We start from the raw sequence: 20,875 nt of genomic DNA, 5'->3' as shown, positions 1-20,875 counted from the left end.
ACATGCAAATTCATAAAGTAAGGAGGGGTGACACTAAATTAAGAGATTTAAATAGAAGTGTCTTCAATTTAGGAAGTGTTTGCAGAACACTATTTGTGAGTAGAAGCTCCAGGACTGGGTGGGGTGTCAGGGAAAGTGTGTTTACATTGTGTGTGGGTTTTTTTTTTTTACAAAACAGTTCACGTGCTGATAAAACAGGTGTACATGATTGTAATAGAGTCTGACAAATCAGGGCATGCAGACCAGAAGCCTAAGAAAAGGCTTTGTAATAGGAGCACAAGGAACAACTTTATTTGCATCGAAAGAAGGTCAAAAGCTCCTCCTTTTGCAAACTATCAAATCTATAGGCCTCTGTGACACGGTCCTCTCCTGGTTTTCTTACCTCATCAACCGCTCCTTTCAGTCTCTACACATGACTCCACATCCCCTTACATGTCGGAGCTTCCCAAGGTTCCGTACTTGCCCCTCTGCTCTTCTACACCTCTGCCCATTGGTGCCCTCATCTGCTCCTTTGGCCTTCAGTATCACCTCTATGCTGACAATAGCCAAATCTATCTTTCATCCCCTGACCTTTCCCCTTCCTTTTCCTTATGTCTCATGCTGTCTCTCGCCCATCTCATCTTGGATGTACCAGCGCTTTCTTAAACTTAATATTTCCAGGACTGAACTAATAGTCCCCCCCCCCCCCTTCCAGGGCTCTCCCCTCTCTATTACTGTTAATGTTACCCTCGTTTCTGTCCCTCAAGTCAGATGCCTTGGGGGGTCATCTTCCAGTCATCCTTCAAACCTCACATTCTGTCCCTATTGCTACTTCCACCTCCAGAATATATCCAAGATATGGTCCTCTCACCACGGAAGAGACTAAAACTCTTATTCACTCTTGTAATATCTCGCTTTGACTACTGTAACCTTCTCTCTGGCCTACCCGACTCTCACATCTGTTTTCAATGCTGCTGCCCCTCATTTTTCTCGCCCTCCACCAGTCCCTACATTAGCTCCCCATTGCCTACAAAATTAAATTTAAACTCCTCACCCTCAAAGCTCTCAGACAATCCTCCACTCATACATCTCCAACCTCATCTCTACCTACACTCCTCACTACCCTCTCTGATCTGCTAATGACTGCCACCTCACTACTTCAATGATTACTTCTTCCCACTCAGCTGTGGAATGATCTCCCACGTTCCATCAGGTTCGCCTCTACTCTCGAAGGCTTCAAGCATGCCCTTAAGACTTTTTATTCAAGCCCATCAGCCTTCCTCCTAACTCCCTTGCCCTGGCTTTCTCTCCCGCTCAGTACCACCCTATTTGTGTCTCCCCCATTCCTTTAAGATGTAAGCCATCATGAGCAGGGCCCTCTTTCCTTGTGTTCTCTTTCTAATATTCCATCACCCTCTGTACCTCTTGGCCTGCTTCCCTAGTCCTGTTTTCTTAAGCTTAGGCCTACTTCCTGCTGATTACTACCATCACTCACTGTCCCTCATATAATTTGATCTACATTACCATGTTACCTGTATTATTCATTCAGTATGTCTTTTTTCTGTATTTTGTTCTTCATACATCATGTTATGGATCACTGATTTCTGTATAGGTTATGTACGGGGCTTTGAAAAATACAACATTTTACATCTAGTCATCTAACTTATACATAGGAGGATTAATGCACCTCTTACTCTAAAATATAAAAAGGCATATTACTAAGCCACTGGTGAGTTTTATAACATATACAAGCACAAGGCCACATGCTTTTAGACATATTATGGAACTTCGGTGCCTTAAAAGCCTACATGCTTTAGAGAAGTGGTTAAATTATTTCTTAGCCTACATAAAGTAAAACCAAACAAACTGCTTGTATGGTGTGATCCTCATAGCCAGGCGTGTTTTACCTTTATGGAAAGTTCTACACATCACTTTCAAAGTTAATCATGGGTCATCAAGTATAAAATCACTTGGAGATTATATGAATATATATTACAAAAGCACATAATACAATCACAAACTTGATGAAACTAGAAGTAACCTGGACCAAAAGTTTTGTTCAGTTGTTTTTATTGAGCGGACTGAGCCAATGTATCCGGTAAACAGTTAACATTAGAATTTGGTGATCAACAGACCCACAATGAAACATCTACAGGGCAATATATACATCTAACAACAACAGTATACAAAGGAGCCTTGAACACACTCTGTCCATACAAGTTATTAAGTGGGTAAAGGAGAAACAGTTCTTATTAACCCTTTTATTAGCATAACACCAACAATGTAATGCACAGAGGTTGCCAAGTGATTAACTGACCGCGTTCTGTCCAGTTAAGAACTGTGGGAGTTTTGGGTAAAGTGCTCGTGGGTTTATCTGGGTTTTGACATCAGTGTTCTTTTCCCAGGACTGACCCAAACCGTTACTCAAGATCATGGACATTCAATAAAACAGTTTACACACTACTCAGAGCATCTACTCCAGGGAGGACTTTACCTGTAAGGGAGAGCAAAAAAAAAACCCACAATGAAATATAATGAAGACATTATCCACCGAGAACACTTACAACTGGACACAAAAACAATTGACGCTCACTAAATATTGGATACAGTCAATACGAGGAGTCCCACAGTTACAGAGAGTCTACTATAAAAAGCTGTCATCAGCTACTCATACAAAACTGCTGGAATATAAAAGACTGCAGGCACAGATCATACAGTTAGCTGCAGTATATCATTGACTTCATACTACATTAATGTGGATTACATAGGACTTCCTTTGCATTGGCCAATTGCTTGAAATTTGAGCACATCTAAGTCAAATCACTTTTTAGTCATTGCAGTATTTAGTTGAAAGGTTAAATAGGTATAAAATGATAAGAGCAGTACACCAAAAAAAAACAAACAAAAAAAACCTATTGAGAATCCCTATGCAGTGGGGTTCATATAAAAATCAAGAAAACGCCAACCTTGTCATCTGCTCTGCGGACATGTTAGTCTGACAGCCGGACTGGAGTTCCAAGAGCAACAGGGTTTGCACCCCCCAAATCCACCCACTACTTACAGCTAATTCCTAGGTGACAACTAGCATGTATGTCGGTGAGCCCTCATACGTGTTACGTGTGCACTGCAGAGCTTGCAAGAGCTTTTAATGAGAAATGTTTTACATTATATTATAATTATTATCCCTACAATTTGCAACAGAAACCATGCAAGTGTGGAGAACAAAACATAACCCAGAATCCATATTCTTACAGACATACACATGATTCTAGAAGGAAAAGGGTAAGTTACAACAGTGAAAGTTGTGCAAGACTAATATTCCCTTATATGAATGTTTCCACCCAGCAACTTCATTGCGTTACCTTCAAGCAGCTCCAGGCTAGCTCCTCCTCCAGTGCTGACGTGGCTGACTTTGTCTTCAGTGTCCCACTTGGCACAGCACGTTGCTGTATCTCCTCCACCTGCAAGAGCACAAGTGTCAGGCTACAAACTGAACAATCTGCACAGTAAACTATACACAGACACATTAGTTAAGCCAGTTATAGAGTAAACAGCTATTCTACTGTATAATGTGTGGAAATATACACTAACCACTCACCTATGATGGTGATACAGCCCTTGGCTGTGACTTCCACCACCTTGTCCATCACCGCTTTAGTTCCTTTAGCAAACTTGTCCCACTCGAACACACCGACTGGACCGTTCCATACAATTTGCTTGGCTCTTCCTACGGCTTCTACAAACAGCTTCATACTTTCAGGCCCACAGTCAAGACCCTGTGCCGAGAAAACGTGAAGTATATAACAAAATTAGAAACCGTTCTGCACTTCGCACCAATGCTGCATACATTAGCAGACACCATGAAACGGGCTTCAGAACAGACATTTGTACTCTTAGGGGGATCCATTGTAAATGTACATGTTAATCGATAGAAAATTATCCATTTAATAAAACTATTGCTTATTTTATCTTCTAGTAATGGTTCCCCAACTCAGTGCCTAATAATGTATTTAATATAAAATTCTGAAATCATATTTTAGATGTTATTTGACTGTCATTTTAGATCATTTTTAGCACAACTTTTACAGCTATTTGAAACACAATCAAGAGTGCATGCATTTCAATAAACATTCTGAAACTACCCTGATAGCAGGTCTCACCATACCCAGAACGCATTTCTAGCACCGACTCACCATCCATCCTGCTGGGATTCCATCGGAGACGCTGGCATGCCCAGTGGTGGCACCCTCATCAAACTTGTCAGCAGTTGTGAAGTCCACAGGCAAAGTTATCCTGACCCCATTCTTCTCTGCTTTAGCCATCAGGTCCTTCACAATCTTTGCCCCCTCATCATCATACAATGAAGTGCCAATCTAGCAAGAAAAATTAAGTGTTGACATTAATATACAACAGTAAGGGGAAAAGGCTGCTAAATGCTGCCCGAAATAAATTTTCCCAAATTAAACAAAAGTAAAAAAAAAATTAAATGTCCAGGTTAGTTTCTTTGAGTAAAGAACAAACTGATATTTTTCAATGTACACATTATTTTCTTTCAAGGGCTCAACATGCAACTGCTATAGGGCCCAGCCGCACAGGGGGAATGGTAGGCCCCAAAATTGAATTGCCTCCTGATGACCCCCTTGCACTGGCTGTGTTATGATTGGTTGGTGCCTAAATGGATTGCCAACTTCTGCTTGAATAAAAGAAAAAACAAAAACACCTATAGCACAGGGGCAAAGATATTAGCCAAGTGCAGTGTTTGTTGTGATGTAGTTTTAAGCTTAAGTGATGTAAAGAACCTTCAGAATGTTTCTATGGGGCTGACTAAAGTTACTCTTGTTGTCTATTTAATGCTGGCCACACGGACCGATCTCAGCACTCTGATCATGTCAGGATAAGACAGTCTGCCAATTTGTGCTCAGGCAGTCATCTGCCAACTGGATTTTTGGCCAGCCAATGGGATAATTCTCAGTCTCTGCTCTAGTTTCAAAGCTGCACAAGGAAAACTCCACCCTCAGAAATCACTGGCCAATGTATACAATGACAAATATTTCTGGCTAGGAGACAATGTTCAGACGTCATCTGTTGTACACCCCCCCCCCCCCCAAAAAAAAAGCAGTTTGGAAGTGAAAACAATTAGACACTGGAGTCCCCCAATTTGAAAGGAGGTGCCCATGTATCAATGCCTTAAATAGCAGATGTATCATGAATGTAAACATTTAATTCCATCAAGTACTGATCACTTATTATGTGTTTTGTTTTTATAAATATAATAACATTTTAACAGTTTTTTGTGAGACCATTTTCTATGAAGCAGTTAACAAGCCCTCTTATGTAATGTCAGATCTATATTGCTGTATTTTCCCCATGTGTTTAAACAAAACATGTTAAAATACAAGTTAACGAGGTGGAATATAATCATGTACAGCATTCCTACAGTGTACCCACACTAGTGTGACAGGGGTCCCTTGATTACACTGCCTGTCTATGCAGGCATAAGGAGATTCCTGGAGCAATACTACTCCTACTGCAAAAAGCTCTTGTGACACTTTACATAGATTTACACAAGCTGAAAACACAGAAATGAATCATGCACGACAGTGATCAGGAGTAGACATTCATTATAAGTGCAGCATTTAATACTTGTCTGACATAACAAGCGCCAAAAGGGATATTTCACCTGTCATGCTGATCATGTGCCTCAACACTAAGGAAACTTCACATCTTCCAATGTATTTCTCCAAGCACCAAGTCTAAGTTTATTACATGCACTACTCTTTTCCTACCACCAGATGTCATTAAAGCAGTACATCTGTGCTGGAAACTACATGAAAATTAATGGGAAAGCTCCGTTAATTAAAATTAAATTCAGGCAGCATGACCACCAAATCCTCAGCAAGCCAAACCACCACACAGCCTGGGGACAAGGAGCATGGACTCCTGCTAGAGTGGAACACACCACCTGGCTAGACAGGCTGAGCCAGTTCCCACTATAGCACGGAACTTGGAGGGGCTGTTCTGGGCATCTCTACAGTACCAGTAGAATAATACCCAACACCCCTGGCAATTGCACCAATTAAGTATAATTGTTTTATTTTTATACACAAAATGGCTATTGTCCTGATAAGCTCCTGAAACCATTTCAACTGTATTAGAGCATTAGTCTAGAATGTTAGTGCTTGACAACACAAAAATAAATAAAATACAAACAAAACGGGATATTAATATATCTGTGGGCATCTAGACACCAGTAGAAGGGTACCATCTAGTGCTCTATAGTTTTATAAACTCTTTGTTTAGGCAACAAGGGACAGGGGAGGGAGATAGTCCCTACTTCCGCCAAGCCACTTCAGTGTTCTGTCCAAGACATACCTCCATGTTGTTCAGTACTTTCAGAAAGGTGAATGCCATCCCTCCACCGATAATCATTTCATTCACTTTATCCAACATGTTATTGATGAGCTGGATCTTGTCCTTGACCTTGGCCCTGGAAAGAAAAGACGAGCTTAGGATTTCCAGAAGGGACGCAGCTGTCGTGTGCTTGGATATTTATATGCACAATGCTCCTGCTGCCCCAACTCTGACCCCTGCAGTTTAGATTATCCAGCCTGAGAAGTAAAGTTTAGACAACACAATGTGGTAGGAATAACAACCTGACATTCAAGAGTATGGTAGAGTTACTCCCATCTGCACAGAGATTATGCCTCTCACTAGTAAGTGAACCTATAGATTATGCTACAGTTACCCAAATGTGATAAATTTAGATACCATTACATATTTTGATTGCACCATTGACCTGGATAAATGTCTGTACAAGGTTACATTGTTAAAATTAGACGCCTATAAAACTTGCATAAATATTATACTACTATTCTCTCCATTACCAGTTCATGCAATGATGCCAGCTTGGATAAAAATGTTTTCAGTCATCATGTCACTAGTGGCACAGGTATAGGCAAAGCAGGGCACGCAACTGAAATAGGCCCCTAAATCCAGGGCACATATAATGTCCTTATTGTCACTGTCAGGATGGTGTCTACTGCACTGGGTGTGAGTTGTGGAAAATAGACCGGTAACAAAGGACGAGAGAAGAATACAGACATGTGAAGAGGAGACGACAAAAATGTCCAGCAATAACATGGAGGGAAAGAACTGTACTGAAGGCCTTGGTATGAGCAGTTGGAGACTGGGAAAGATGGAAAGCGGCAAGTGAAACAAAGTCTGCAGGATGCAAGATCTGATACGCTCACAGGAAGAGCATGGTAACTCAATGCCGGAGATGTCGGTACACCAAGGGGCCCCAAGGATGCATGCATGACGGCACTGTTGGAAGAACAGCTTAATGGACAAGTGCCTTAGGAGGGATATAATTTAGTGTCCGAGCAGGGCGGGATATGTTGAGCATTAGAAAATGTAGTAATGAGTAGCATTCTCCTTGCCATCATCTCCACAGCTGCTTGTGCACAGGCATTTTAAAGCTAGCCTTTGTCAAACAGATTGTGGTCCATGACTCTTCCCTATGAACATCCCAGCCACACAAAAAGGAGAAGGGACATCATATGTCAGATGAGAAAGGAGTGCTCTGCTGGAGTCACTTAAAATCGGACATGCCAGATTGAGGGGAGAAGGGCGAGAGGCACCCAGACACAGGTAAGCATTAAACTTTCAGTATTCTAGCCTAAACTATAAGATGCCACCCCAAAGGGAAGTTTGTTTTGTTGGAATTTCTTTTTACACTATGCAGAAATAAGTGAAACAATTAACTCCTGATTGAAAAAAGGTCAAAATATTAAACTGTTTAACATTATTTAACAACTTAGTAAAGACAAGTGCAGAGTATTCATATGGCCCAAGCTCATACAGACAGTGCTAAACCAACAGAGCATGCTGTGCACAACTACAATATAAATAGAAAGTGCTCTATGGCCTGTAGTGGTTGCTTTAACAGAAGCCTCTCTGCTTACTCAGCATTGTGCAGTGCTACTAGAGTAGAGAGCAGTGTCCTGAGGCAAGAGGTCAAAGTCTGCAGTTATCATGTAAAACACATCAGTAGTTTAGCACAATAGAGCCAGCCACTGTATCCACATCAATGAACACTTCCTTACAGTATAGAGTATCACATTAACGTAGAGCTGTCAGACACCATCATATTTTTACTTTGCTAAATAGTCCCTTTTGTAAAACAGTTTTTGAAAGCCAACCTTTAGAAAGCACTTTAAACACTATTCAATTGCAATTTATAAATTCGTCCACAATCCAATTGGTTGCTATAGGCACTGGCACCTTGTTCCAGTGCATTTATTAACCCCCAATGTCCAGAGCATGGTATGATATCGTTAAACACTTCCCTCCTAGCTTGTCAAGTTCCAAGACGTTTTGTCCTGGGACTGGCACAAGTGGAGTGTACAGTAAACTGCTTTTTATTACAAGTAAAACATTGCAAAGGACCAGTCTTGCGTTGTGATACCACATGTAATTTCTGCACAATTGGGGTCACATGTAAAAGAATGGTTGCACTATTTTTCAGGGCTCCATGAAAGAGGTATTTATGCCTATACACAAGCGCGTTTTATAATATCTTACATCACTTGTAAAACCTCAGCCTTTTGACTGGGGTAGACTAGGACTACAACTCTCTAATACAGGGTTGTATATAGCAAGAGCAAGAAACCTATAATGGATACACTGCTTTGGTCTAGTTTAAAAAATATTTATAGTAGCAGTATATGCTGTAGCAGATAGCCAGACACATAATTAGTGATGTGGTGCAAACTCTGTAGAATTATTTTAAGGTTTATTGAACAACTCTAAAATGATTTTCCGAGCAAACAAATGTAACGTTTGAGGAATGAAATGTCCAACCCAATACAGAATATAGAAAGGCTTAGCACACGGCTCCTACAAGGCGATTATTTGGACCCATCCACTAGGATTGGAAAGTGTAGAAAGCAGTAGCATACCATTAAGGAGCTCCCCTTCTATAAAGTCAGTTATAAAATATAAGAGGGGTAACGCGATCATTAAACTAATGTAGATTTCAACTATGCAGTTTTGAGGATATAACTGGTTGATAGCAATTTTTTTTTGTTTGTTTAATATTTCATAAATGCCCAAAGTCCCAGGATCTCAAAAATGTCAACATTTGAGTGAAGTCATCCTGAATAGGTAATGTGAAGGTATCATGTCTGAAGGAACGTGTGCTAAAAAGGCAATATCACCAGCCACTTCATATTGTAAAAAATTGAAAGATAATTACCCTCCAAGGATGGCAAGGAAAGGTCTCTCTGGGTTCTCCAAAGCCTTGGCAAAATAATCAAGCTCTTTCTTCATTAAGAAGCCAGCAGCTCTCTGGGGCAGGTTAACGCCAACCATGGAGCTAGAAGAAAAATAGAAACATGTTATATGGCAGGTATGAGGACACAGCTACAGTACAATGAACCACTGGGCATGGGAGGATAGAACAGAAACAGACATTTGCAGTGAGTGTTTCTGGACAAATAGAATTAGTACAGTTGTAGTATGGTTAGACTTTAATTGCAGAATTAAAGAACAGAGCATCAGCTCCAAAGAGCTAAATTTTCCCTAAAAAGAATCAATTAAATCCCAGCAGCTTTTCCTAGGAACTTATAGAGCTGCTTCCACCAGCAAACAGACCCAGCATGTAGCAGTGCCCTAGGTCTAAAGTACTATGCATGTCCCAATACAGGATTTCAGTTACTTGAAATGTAAATTTGCTAATAAAGCAGACATGCAGAGTCAGAGTACCCCATTTAATGTCCAATCTGGTCAGTAAGACATATAGATGGGCTCTAGTGCTCATTTCAAGGAAGGTGGAGATTCTGGCTGGAAATATGTCCAAAAAAAAGAGTGGCACTCAGGGATTTGCATCAAAGATAGTGTGAAAAATCCATTTTAATCTCTGGTAGAAGCCAATAATGTTTTTATTCAAATCCCTAAATGCCACTCATTTTGGACATGTAGCATGTATTATGTATTGAAGACAGAAAGATTGTGTGACTGCCAAGCAATAATATGGATCATAGGGGTACCCCAGTAACACCTGGCAAGTATTTTTTCCCCCCCCCAACAAAATCTCAACTATCTGAAGATCTGTATGTCTTCCCAATTCAAACAAGAGGACACCTAAACGGTTGAACACAGCATTACATGCTTTTACCATCTGTTCAGCTGGTGGCCAAGCACATGTTTCAGTAACCAGTCTGAGGACATCTGACCATAAGCATGGATCTCTACCTGATCTGATGAGAGAGGGGGGTGGGGGCTCCAAGCGGCCCACAAGCTGACAATTAAACTGGCCACACAGTGCACAGCTTGTGATACTCCCAAATTCAGTCGGTATTTCACTAGCCATGCCTATAACATCTTCACCATAGAGAACTAATGCTCTTATTTAGGATGTTAGAAGGGATTATCTCTGTGCCGTCTGCCCTGACTATAGAAATACCAGAGTGTCAATGAATGTGACACTACCAAGAGCATCACAGACCTTTAATTCCCTGATATCGAGGAAACTTGGAAGCTATGGTGTTAAATTTGTCTCATAACAGAGCATTATCTATTCCCCACTGGCTCTCCAGCTAGCAGGACTATTCTCATGAGGCTTCAGTCGGTACAGACGTTGTTGCTAATTTAACTAAGTAAATCAGTAACCTGGACGTCATATTGCTCCATTACCTGTGAGCTCTGTGTGCAGTTCCGAAAGCATCATTGACGTAGATGTCTCCAAGTTTAGACAGAGAAGCTCGGAAAGCTTCCACTTTGGCAGCATCTGCTTTAACCTAAAAGTACAATGACACATGACTATAGAACAGGAATATACAATATCTGCAGGAGAGGTTTCAATAGGAGTTTATTTGGCCATAGAAGCAGAATATTTTTGTTCAATACACTGGTTTATAAAAGGTTACTGAAGTAGTTAATTCAATGGGTACTTTTACACATAGCTCCATGGCCCTCTAGCACTTTAATATTAGTTTGTCTGTCCATAGTAAACAGAGGAGGCAGAAAAAAAGAAAAGAAAAGAAAACATAACATTAACATAAATGGCAAGTAAAGCACAAAAGTAAAGAGTAACAAACTATAAAGAAACACTAGCCGATATAGTTTTGTCACCCTGATTAATGGGCTGTGGACCAATAGCTGGCTGTAGCAGATGATACACATTTGCTTTAATTAATTTCAAGTTGCAATCAACTGATGACCATTTTTGATTGGCTGCATTGGATTACTGCACCTTGTCCATAATATCTTTAGAACGCTCTCTTTATTTGTTAACAGACAACATGTCACACAGATACCTCATCATCAACTACACCCGACCAATATCTCTATCTAATTTGGAAATGGATAATATCAATATATATTCAGGAATTCCAGCGCAGAAGATATATAGCTGTAAAAAGCATTTTGTAATACATGCATGTGGTGGAGACCATAAATACTACAGTTATGTTGATACAGACCCAATTCATTAACAGTTTCACTCAATATCGACAAACAGTCAACATTCATTTAACACTTAGTGTTATCCATTTCTTACTGTACTTTTACAAATACAATTTGTAATTAAAACAAAAACTATGGCAATCTAAACAGAGGCAAACATTTTATTTAATTTATCTTAATTGCCTGGTTGAAAGAACATTTTGAATATTGGTTTAAGATTGAAATATACTATTTTTATAGATTCTCCACCTTAAATTTGTAGAACTGTCCGATAAGCACCAGTAAAACCTCAGTTCACACACTGGCTCTCCCATTTCAGCCAGTAAAGGTCACCTAAGTATAGGTCAGCGTTTATCGAGCTGTACAGTAAAGGGAATACTCAAGGACAGTGCTAAACCAAGCCAGTCATGCTTAAAATAGAACCCAGCAGCCAAAGGGCTCTCTCCCTGACCTTCAGTAAAATGTCAGAGGTCATAAACCCTCCAGCTAGAGTCAGGTTTTCATAATCTATGCACTTGCCTTTATCCCAGATTTAGAAAGGACAAACTGACAGATTGCCTCTGGCTGTTCTATGAAACAGCATGTGGGAAAAACGGTTAAGCCAAATAGTGTGGACAGTCAGTGATGGGTGTAGGTCACATCTGTTTGGAGGGGCAGGTAGTGTATATAGATTATAAACCCCTACATGGTTTTATTGCAGTTTCTAACCTTGTTCCCAGCTGCATCTTTGCCCTTTCCCTCTTCCTCCACATGAAACCTCAGGTTCTCTAGAAGCAGAACACTCCCTGGGGCGGGATCAGCACATGCAGCTTCTACTTCTGCTCCCACACAGTCCTTCAGGAACACGACCTCCCTGCACATAAAGTATGAATGAGGACCTTCTTAATAAACATGCTTCAGACATGTTAGTCTGGAGACACATTCAGCATAAAATATCATAACACCTTTTATATGCTGCAAATTCAATTATATTGTTTTCACACTGACAGGTTTGACAATACTATTCATATTGTTACTATGGATTAGTTCCGCAGAGACAGACAAATCTGGTATAATTATACTATACATTTACATAGCGGTCACTTTATGATATAACCAATTACTAAATACTCAGCCCCACTTCGATAGTAACATACAAGGGATGCTAGTCATATACTCAGCAATATTTGCAAACAGGCATGATAGCACTGAGTGACTAAATAAAGAACCCCAAAAACAAACATTTTAGAAAAACTGTTCAAATAATTGTCATGCATATCCATAAATCTAGTAGGCAGATATCCACATTAACAGGCCCTGTGCACTGAAGAGCCAGACAGGTGCCGCTTGGCCATCCTATAATGGATGGATCTTATGGTCCTAGCAAGCACAACCTACTGCACAGGAAACATGGAGATAGTGTGGTAAATCTATCTAAAAAAGGAAAGGCGGAGTTTCCTATAGCAACCATTTACTAGAATGTAGTAAAAAAAAATGATAGAGTCTGATTGGTTGCTATGGTTACCACCTCCACTTTTCTTTTTTAAAAGGTTTGATAAATCCTCATGGTCTTTAAGGGTTATACTTTATTACGCACAGAGCTTTAATAAAGGCAGAGAAAATCACTGGTAATGAACAGTATTCTTTACATTTCATCTTTTTGTCTTACCAATGTTCTAGAGAGACTAAATTGCGTTTTTTTTGTCAGAGCAGAAGAACTATTAATGTAACAATTGCTAAAGGGCTTATGTTATACTAGGCATGGGCAGCATGGATGCTTAGTGGTTAGCACTTCTGCCTCACAGCACTGGGGTCACGAGTTTGGTTCCTGACCATGGCCTTATCTGTGTGGAGTTTGTATGTTCTCCCCATGTTTGTGTGGGTTTCCTCCCACACTCCAAAAACATACTAGTAGGTTATGTTATGATTTCTGTATTCATAATGTAATGGAGTATTAGTTTTACATTTAGTTTACGTTTCTGCCACACACACTTTACTAGTTTTAATATTGGAATTTATAATTGAGTGATAATTAGTTTCTAATACATCAAGTTTCTACGTGGTGTATGGTGATCATGTATAGGTCGAATATATTCTTTATTTCCAAAGTAATACAAGTATTTTATATATATTTCCCATTTAATAATGTTTAATTACAAATGTTTATTAGTTAAATTATTCATTAATAGGTTTCTATATGCAATACATGCTTCTTTTATTTGTACCCCATGTGGTTCTTGTATTTTTATTTTGTATTATGGATGATTTTACAACGTAAAGGCAGCCTAGTATTTGCCCTCAAAATGTCGTTTATTTACAGAGATGAAAGTGAGAGGGCTTAATCTATATTTTATTATATAGACAGTGTATCATATATACAGTTTGTTTATTTATAGGTACGCCTTGTCATCATCGTAGTTAAATTTGGTTTATTTTTTATTATAGATGTTTATATGTATAGCATTGAAGGTGCCGTTTTGTAGAATTGTTAAATACCAGTATTGAGTGACCGGCTAATAAGATATATGGTCACATGATCGGAATCTGCAATGTGAATATGTGTATTTTCGTTTCTTTTTTGCCAGTCTTGATGCATAATTTGAGTTGTTTGGGCCAACGATATCTGTCTCAGTAACAACTAAAAGAAATGCTATATACAAAATTGCTCATTATTAACATCGATCAACAAGCCAATTAAAAAGAAGTGGTCACATGATCAGGATCAGTGGTGTAAATAAGAGCTGCTCCGATCTAAATAAATTACGTTCGACAATGAAGTCTGCCATAAAAACAAACACTGCTGCTTATATTGACAGAAAGACGCCACTTGCTGTATTTGAAATTGTTTATTATTATGATCGAGTGGCTGGCCTTTGATAACACATATGGTAATATGACCGGAGCTAGCGCCATGTACTAAATAGCAAGTTCGGAAGCACCCTATGTTTTTCCCTGTTCCGTGTATACACGTTTTTTTGTGACACTCCAATCGATTGGAACAATACATCTTTTCTGCACTGCAGATTGACAGCGGGATTCAAATCTAAAGACTCTTATATGAATTCTAAGGACAATGGGGCAGGGACTGATGTGAGCGAGTTCTCTGTACAGCGCTACAGAATTAGTGGCGCTATATAAATAAATGGTGATGATGATGGAGGATACCAGGAATTATCATCAATCCCTGTAAGGTACACCAGCTGATTTACTGAAGAGGAGAAATTTTCCATACCAAGTGTGCTTGGGCTCCCTGATCACAGTTCATTATTGCTGGACTTATTTATTGTACATAAAATACTCTCCATAAAAAAAATATGTTTGAAGATTTACTAGTGCCACAACTTGTGCCTTTTTTTCCTAGTAGGTTAAATGTCTGCTATCAAATTGACCCTAGTCTCTGTGTGTTAGGGAATTTAGACCGAAAGCTCCATTGGGGCAGGGACAGATGCGAGTTCTCTGTACAGCGCTGCGAAATAAGTGGTGCTATATAAATAAATGATGACCACTACAAAGTTGATTAGAACAAAGATACACTTTGGTATTAACAGAGTCCAATCATATTTTTTGCTAGAAATAAATATAAAAAAAGAATAAAACCATTTTGTTACCTTTTCATAAGAGTTTTAAGTTCCTGAGCTACTGGTGCCAGGGAGTACTTATCAGGCATGGGAACACCATCCGGCCTCCCCAAGTGGCTCATTAAAACAACAGATTTGGCTCCATGGTCTAAGCAGTGCTGAATGCTGGGGACAGCAGCCTTAATCCTGGAGAGAGGACACAGATCAGCGTTAGAAAGCAAGAGATAGCCGTACTCAAAACAAAAAGCAAATTACATTCAAGAAACACTATTGAATTCACCGCTATGTGGAATGAATAAGACGTACTAACATGACCTGCTGGCTGCATCAAGTTACAAGCAATATAGGTTTAAAAATACTTAAATTGAAGTTGTGCCAATGTCATTTGCTTCACAAGCATTTCATTTTCACTGCACACCTTCAATAAAAGAAAATATGCAAAATCCTTTTAGGATTATTTTTATTTTCTTTATAAAGCTCTGACCAATACTAGTACGCCGAGTGGGGGCAGGGTCGTAACTAGGGCTGTGCGACAGGGGCGACCGACCAGGGAGCAACGCTGAAGGGGGGGCGCAATTTAGGAATATTTTAGGTTCATTTGGTTAAAAATGAGGGCTAGGGGGGGGCGGCATTTGTCTTTCTCGCCCCAGGCGCTAGAATTCTAAGTTACGGCTCTGAGTGGGGTCATCTCTACTATTCAGCAGTGTGCAAATTTTCTGTTCGATCATGGCTGTCTGTATGCCAGAGAGTGTTGGGAGCTCCCCAGCATGAAACGACAGCAGCTCTCATTTAAAGACACAGATTAACACAGCCACAGGTACTAGGACACTGCAGATTACCTAAATGGTGAGGGGTGTCAGACAACACTTGTTTGAAACAGCAGAACTTTAGAAAGGCACAGGCTCCTTTTGTATCAACATGCAATGTTGATCTATAGACATCATTAGTGCAGGACAGGAACGCTTCTAGGAGGAAAGACCAGCTGAAATTCTGCAACACTGCATCAAGATGCCAATCTCTGGAGGGAAAACTTGCTTCACGTTTTTGGGCACAACATTTCAAAGAAATTCTCCAAATATGTTTAAGCCTGAGGTTCCCAAGGATCTGTACACTAAGTAACTAGGACATTAGATGTTGCATTGTTTTATTAGACCTTTTTAAACAGATATCAAATGTAAGTAAACCAAGTGACATGCATGTAGTTAGAGTGATCTATAAAAATAGAACCATTTCCATATACTGTAAATTTTATGAGCCAAATCTATTCTACTAGGACAGTGGTGGACCAGATGGAAGATGTCATGAGCGTATCAACTTACCTTTGGTTGTTTGTTATCTGATTATTTTTCATTGGAACATTGAAGTCAACTCTAAGGAAAAACGAGAGAAAGATTTACATTCATGTGTCCTGATGTGGTCTAATAAACAGAGAGATGTGCCCTTTTAAAGTCACATTTTTAAACGTATGTATATGTTGCGTTACACAAACAACCTTATTCTACTATATATTTGCAGCTATGATTTTTCTTACTGCTTGTTTAACCAAATGCAACATAGAACTAAACTGCATCCGTAGACCTTGTAGAAATGGCTCTGCAGTTGGGTGAAAAGCAAATGTAAGACAATATCTCCATTCAATAACCAGTCGGATTAGTTTAATCTGTTGTATAACTGCAGCCATGGACACAATATACATTAGGTTCTGGTGAATGAGCTGGCACAAAATTAACAAAGCTGTAAGGTGAGCCAACGATGACAAAAACGGCACAACATGTACGCATAAAATGATAGACTGATTTGAATTAAATGCTTTACTGCTAGTTCAGACCTTGCAGCAGCCAGTCCATATAATCCAGAGCTATAGGAACACTGTTACCCCATAAAGGGGTTTTGACTGGCCTCGCACAATTCCTGTGTCCTAGAAAGCTGACTGCAGGAAAAGATGGCAGCACTGGCACATTCAGACCATCTTGGATGTTCAAGCAGCTAGGATTGCACTGTACAGTGGAAGCACTCGTTGAATGAATTAGCCAGTTTATACATGAGCCACATTCACTACACACATCGTGAGCAAACAACCCATTTAATATGTCAAAAAGTAAACTGGTTACAAATGCTGTATTTCAATAGCAAAGCAGCTACTATATCAATACATAATTTTGATTACTAAGTGACATCATAAAATTGAAGACAAAACATTTTAGAATGACCTATCCAAATAATGGAGGCCATTTGTCAATGAATCCGAGTGACCAGTCACAAACCAGTATATTAATGGTTCTGTCTGCATTCAGCACTGATCACAGGGATGACTCACTGACTTAAAACAGTGAGTAACAGGAGGCTTCTAAAACTGCTGGTTAGTGAGCTGTGATTTTATTGTGCAAATATTGCATCTTCTAACAAGGTCTAATGCAGTTATGTATAACAGTGATCAGACATTATCTTGTTTGGGTTATTTGTTTAAATTACACAGAGGTTGTTTAAGAAAGACAGTCTTCATGCTACAGTGGTAAACAGGAATCAAAGGAGGCCTTTCCTAACCATGTTGCTGTAACATTATGCAGTGCTCCTATCCAGCCCGGATGCGCACCCAATTTTGAACTACTAAATATACATTTAATCCCTACCGCTACTAAACACTGCTGTACAAACACACTCTAGTGTGGCCATCTCCTCCGTTACAGAAAATGTTAAGATATATTGGCTGCAAACTATGTGAGCCAGGATTGCAGAGTACCAAGCCATTATAGCCATAATTAATCACAAGTTTAGCAGTTAAAACCTCTGTTACTGGCTGGCACTCATCCAAGATCAGGCTGCAGGTTGCTAGTCCCATTTGCAGATCATCAGGTAAGCCTAATGCCATAGGGCAGTGAGGTCACATCCCTCGTATAAGGTAAAGCTTCTGTTTACAAAACTGGTCCGTTTCTTTAAAACTTGCTTTGTAACAATTAAAAATGCCCAAGCCTGTGGCATATGTAGGTGCTTGTGACAGTTTAATAGAGGAACATGGACCATTACTTAAGCATGCAGCACTGTGACTCATCTTATAACGGAAGTTAGGTCTTTTTGGCAGAAATACAGCAAGCACAGGAAGAGGCATACACAGGCTTACAATTTCACATTGGCTTATCTGCATAAATATTGTATTGTGCCCTCCTTTGCTTACATGACAATCCGCATGCAGAATAGTATGCTATGCTACCAGTAAATCCTACATACCTTCATCCTCCAGCATGACTGGCCAAGGATCAGAGGTCCTGTAAGTTAAATTGGCCTTTTGACACGGGCTAGCATGCATTAACCTCAGCATAAAATAAGCACACTTCCCATTTGAATGAACAGTCTATCTATGATGCTTAATTTATACGTGTACAAGTGCTTACTTACTGTAAATCTTAATTTTCATCTGAAAAGTGCAACAGAACAAGTAAAAACTACTGCCACATGTCACTATGCTAAACAAATATGGCACTAGACATGTTAAATTAGGCCACACATTAGCAGCTCCTCCCATCATTCCCTGTGTACTATTTTAGTCTTCAGAAAGATGCCAGACAGAATCTTGGCATTCTTGACAGGCCCAAATGTAGGGGTCACAGACACCAGTTCATCAATACAAACCATAAAAAAACCAAAAAAAAAAACCAAACAAACATGAAAGCCAATGTATTCTTTAGTGTTCCAAAGGGTTCACACATTACTAAATGCATGAAAAGTGTCTTAAAAAGAGGAATGGGATAATTGGCCTTGTAATTTACCCTACTATTGCATTTTAAAATGATAATGCCACACAGTCTTATCTGTTTGCCTATGCTGCTAGTACAATATAACGGTAAAAGAATCACTTAGATGAATCTAAAGTACACAATAGTTTTCATATCCATTTTCCCAGCACGTGTGCCCTTGGTGTGCCCTCCGCAGAAGAAGATATATCACATCCAATGACACAATTTCACCCATGTGTAGATGACAGTACCTGTGCAACCACATTCTGTAAAAATCTTCAAGCTGTCAGGTGAAACAAAATGATCCCCAGTGCAATCATCAGAAATAGTATACAAATGTGCTGCTTGGGCATATGACAATTCCTTGCAATGCTGATTTATTGCGAATATAATTCCTGCAAATTTGACTTTTCAGCAATTCGCAAATTGAAAAAAAACCCAAAACAAACAAAACAAAACCCATGAACTAAATGTATGCAATGAAGATAAAATGTATTTTTTTAATTTTTTAACCAATTCAGCTCAGGTTGATTTAATTTTAAAGAAGTACAATCACACTGAAAAGGGAGTTGGGCTGATAGATATGCTCATTACTAGAACTGTCATTTTCCGTCTCTAGGATTAATAAATAATCTGTCCAGCAGTAGCATTTTTTTATCAATTAATAATGAATACCAAAGGGATTTATAAAATTATTAACAACAAAAATACCAATTTATTACATCCATTGAAAATATTTTTCAATGATAACTTTTGTAATCTGGTTGAAATACTGTTATGTGTGATGAGGATCTTTGTGTGGTGCAAGTTTAACAAACATGAGGGGTAATTGTGAAATGTGCTGCCAGTAACCTTCAATGAGTCATTCTGCCCCTAGACATATCCACTAAGCATTTAACTTAACACTTTCACTTATCTAAGAAGAAAAAATGGGATGGATGGCTAGATAGATAGACAGGGGCAGGCTGGGCTAGGGGGCATCTGCCCCCCAAGCCACCACTCAGATAGTGGGCTACCTTGGGCTGGGTCACCTGCATTTTTCATCCTTTAAAATAGGCTGAAAAGTCAAGTTTTGCCATCCCTGCCCTGGATAGAGATGTATTTTCCATGAGTGGCTAGAGAACAATAAATAAGTGATACAGTGATGGCCTTCTGTGAGAGCACTACAGATAATCACTTGCTAGGGATGCTGCAGTCACACCCACACACAGGACAGGAGATCATGTATAGCAGATCACAGCCCCCAGTTACATACATGGCATGTAAAGGCATTACACGAGGGACTTCATTTTCATGCAATTGAGCCCAGCAGGTAGACTGCTCATTTACTCTTCTAGCTGCGTCTCCATCACAGCCTGCAAGCAGAGACTGGCACATGAGCAGTAGAACAAGCTATAACACAGGTGCACATCTCACCTCATCACCACCCTCTTCCCCTTCACATCCACCTTATCCAGGGTCAGCTTGTTAGACAGAGACATGTTGGCTGCAGATCCGCTCGGCTCGCAAATGGCAACAGCAACCTCGGCGCAGGTCACCTTAACACTGCGGGGGCTCCGTCATAAGAACACCTCCGATTGGTCTGAGCTGCGGGGGGCGGAGAAACATAGTGAACCAACATTTGCTAATCCGGCTGTCAGCTGTGACAGGGGACACGCCCCACGGAGATCTGTGAGATGGGCGGGATCTAAGGAAACAGACAGGGTGATGAGTCAATGCAGCGTGGAGGGCTGGTCACGTCTGTCACGTCTGTGTAATAACTGTGCAGACCATGCTCAGAAGTAACAGAAATAAAATATTCAGTGTTTAATATGTTGCAAGTGTGTGAAGAAATAATCATTTCAAGATCTAGAGACTCCATTAGTTAATCAAAAGGAAGAGAGATTTATGAATAAGAAGGTATTGGTGTAAAGCCAGTAAGTGGAGTGGAAATTTAGAAATGACTTTATGAAAAATGTAGCTAGATTGCACTGGGGAGGAGGTCACACTGTGCATGATTAATGTTCGGACATACGTCCATTTACGTAGCGTATGTTAGTGAAATAACTGCATGCTCAGAAATGGGCCTATTGCCAATTAACACAATTGCATGCAATTCATGTCCGCACGCAAATGACTAGACAGCCTAAAGCTTGATTGGAC

General features: G+C 39.8%; 1 protein-coding gene across 1 annotated transcript; it reads right to left on the bottom strand.

Annotated features, from left to right (window-relative positions):
- Window positions 1–2,032: 2,032 nt before the first annotated feature.
- Window positions 2,033–20,298, bottom strand: LOC142100630 (phosphoglycerate kinase). Its single transcript, XM_075184306.1, has 11 exons — window positions 20,150–20,298; window positions 16,322–16,372; window positions 15,033–15,188; window positions 12,154–12,298; window positions 10,675–10,778; window positions 9,236–9,355; window positions 6,352–6,466; window positions 4,173–4,352; window positions 3,578–3,755; window positions 3,342–3,440; window positions 2,033–2,473 (listed from the first exon to the last, which is right to left on the bottom strand). The coding sequence occupies exons 1-11, from the start codon at window positions 20,212–20,214 to the stop codon at window positions 2,433–2,435; spliced, it is 1,254 nt and encodes a 417-aa protein (XP_075040407.1). The 5' UTR covers window positions 20,215–20,298; the 3' UTR covers window positions 2,033–2,432.
- Window positions 20,299–20,875: the final 577 nt, after the last annotated feature.

This window comes from Mixophyes fleayi, chromosome 9 (assembly GCF_038048845.1).
Source record: "Mixophyes fleayi isolate aMixFle1 chromosome 9, aMixFle1.hap1, whole genome shotgun sequence".
In the NCBI taxonomy this organism is placed as follows: domain Eukaryota; kingdom Metazoa; phylum Chordata; class Amphibia; order Anura; family Limnodynastidae; genus Mixophyes; species Mixophyes fleayi.
Note: the sequence above shows the minus strand (reverse complement) of the source record. Positions and strands in the feature narration are given on the sequence as shown.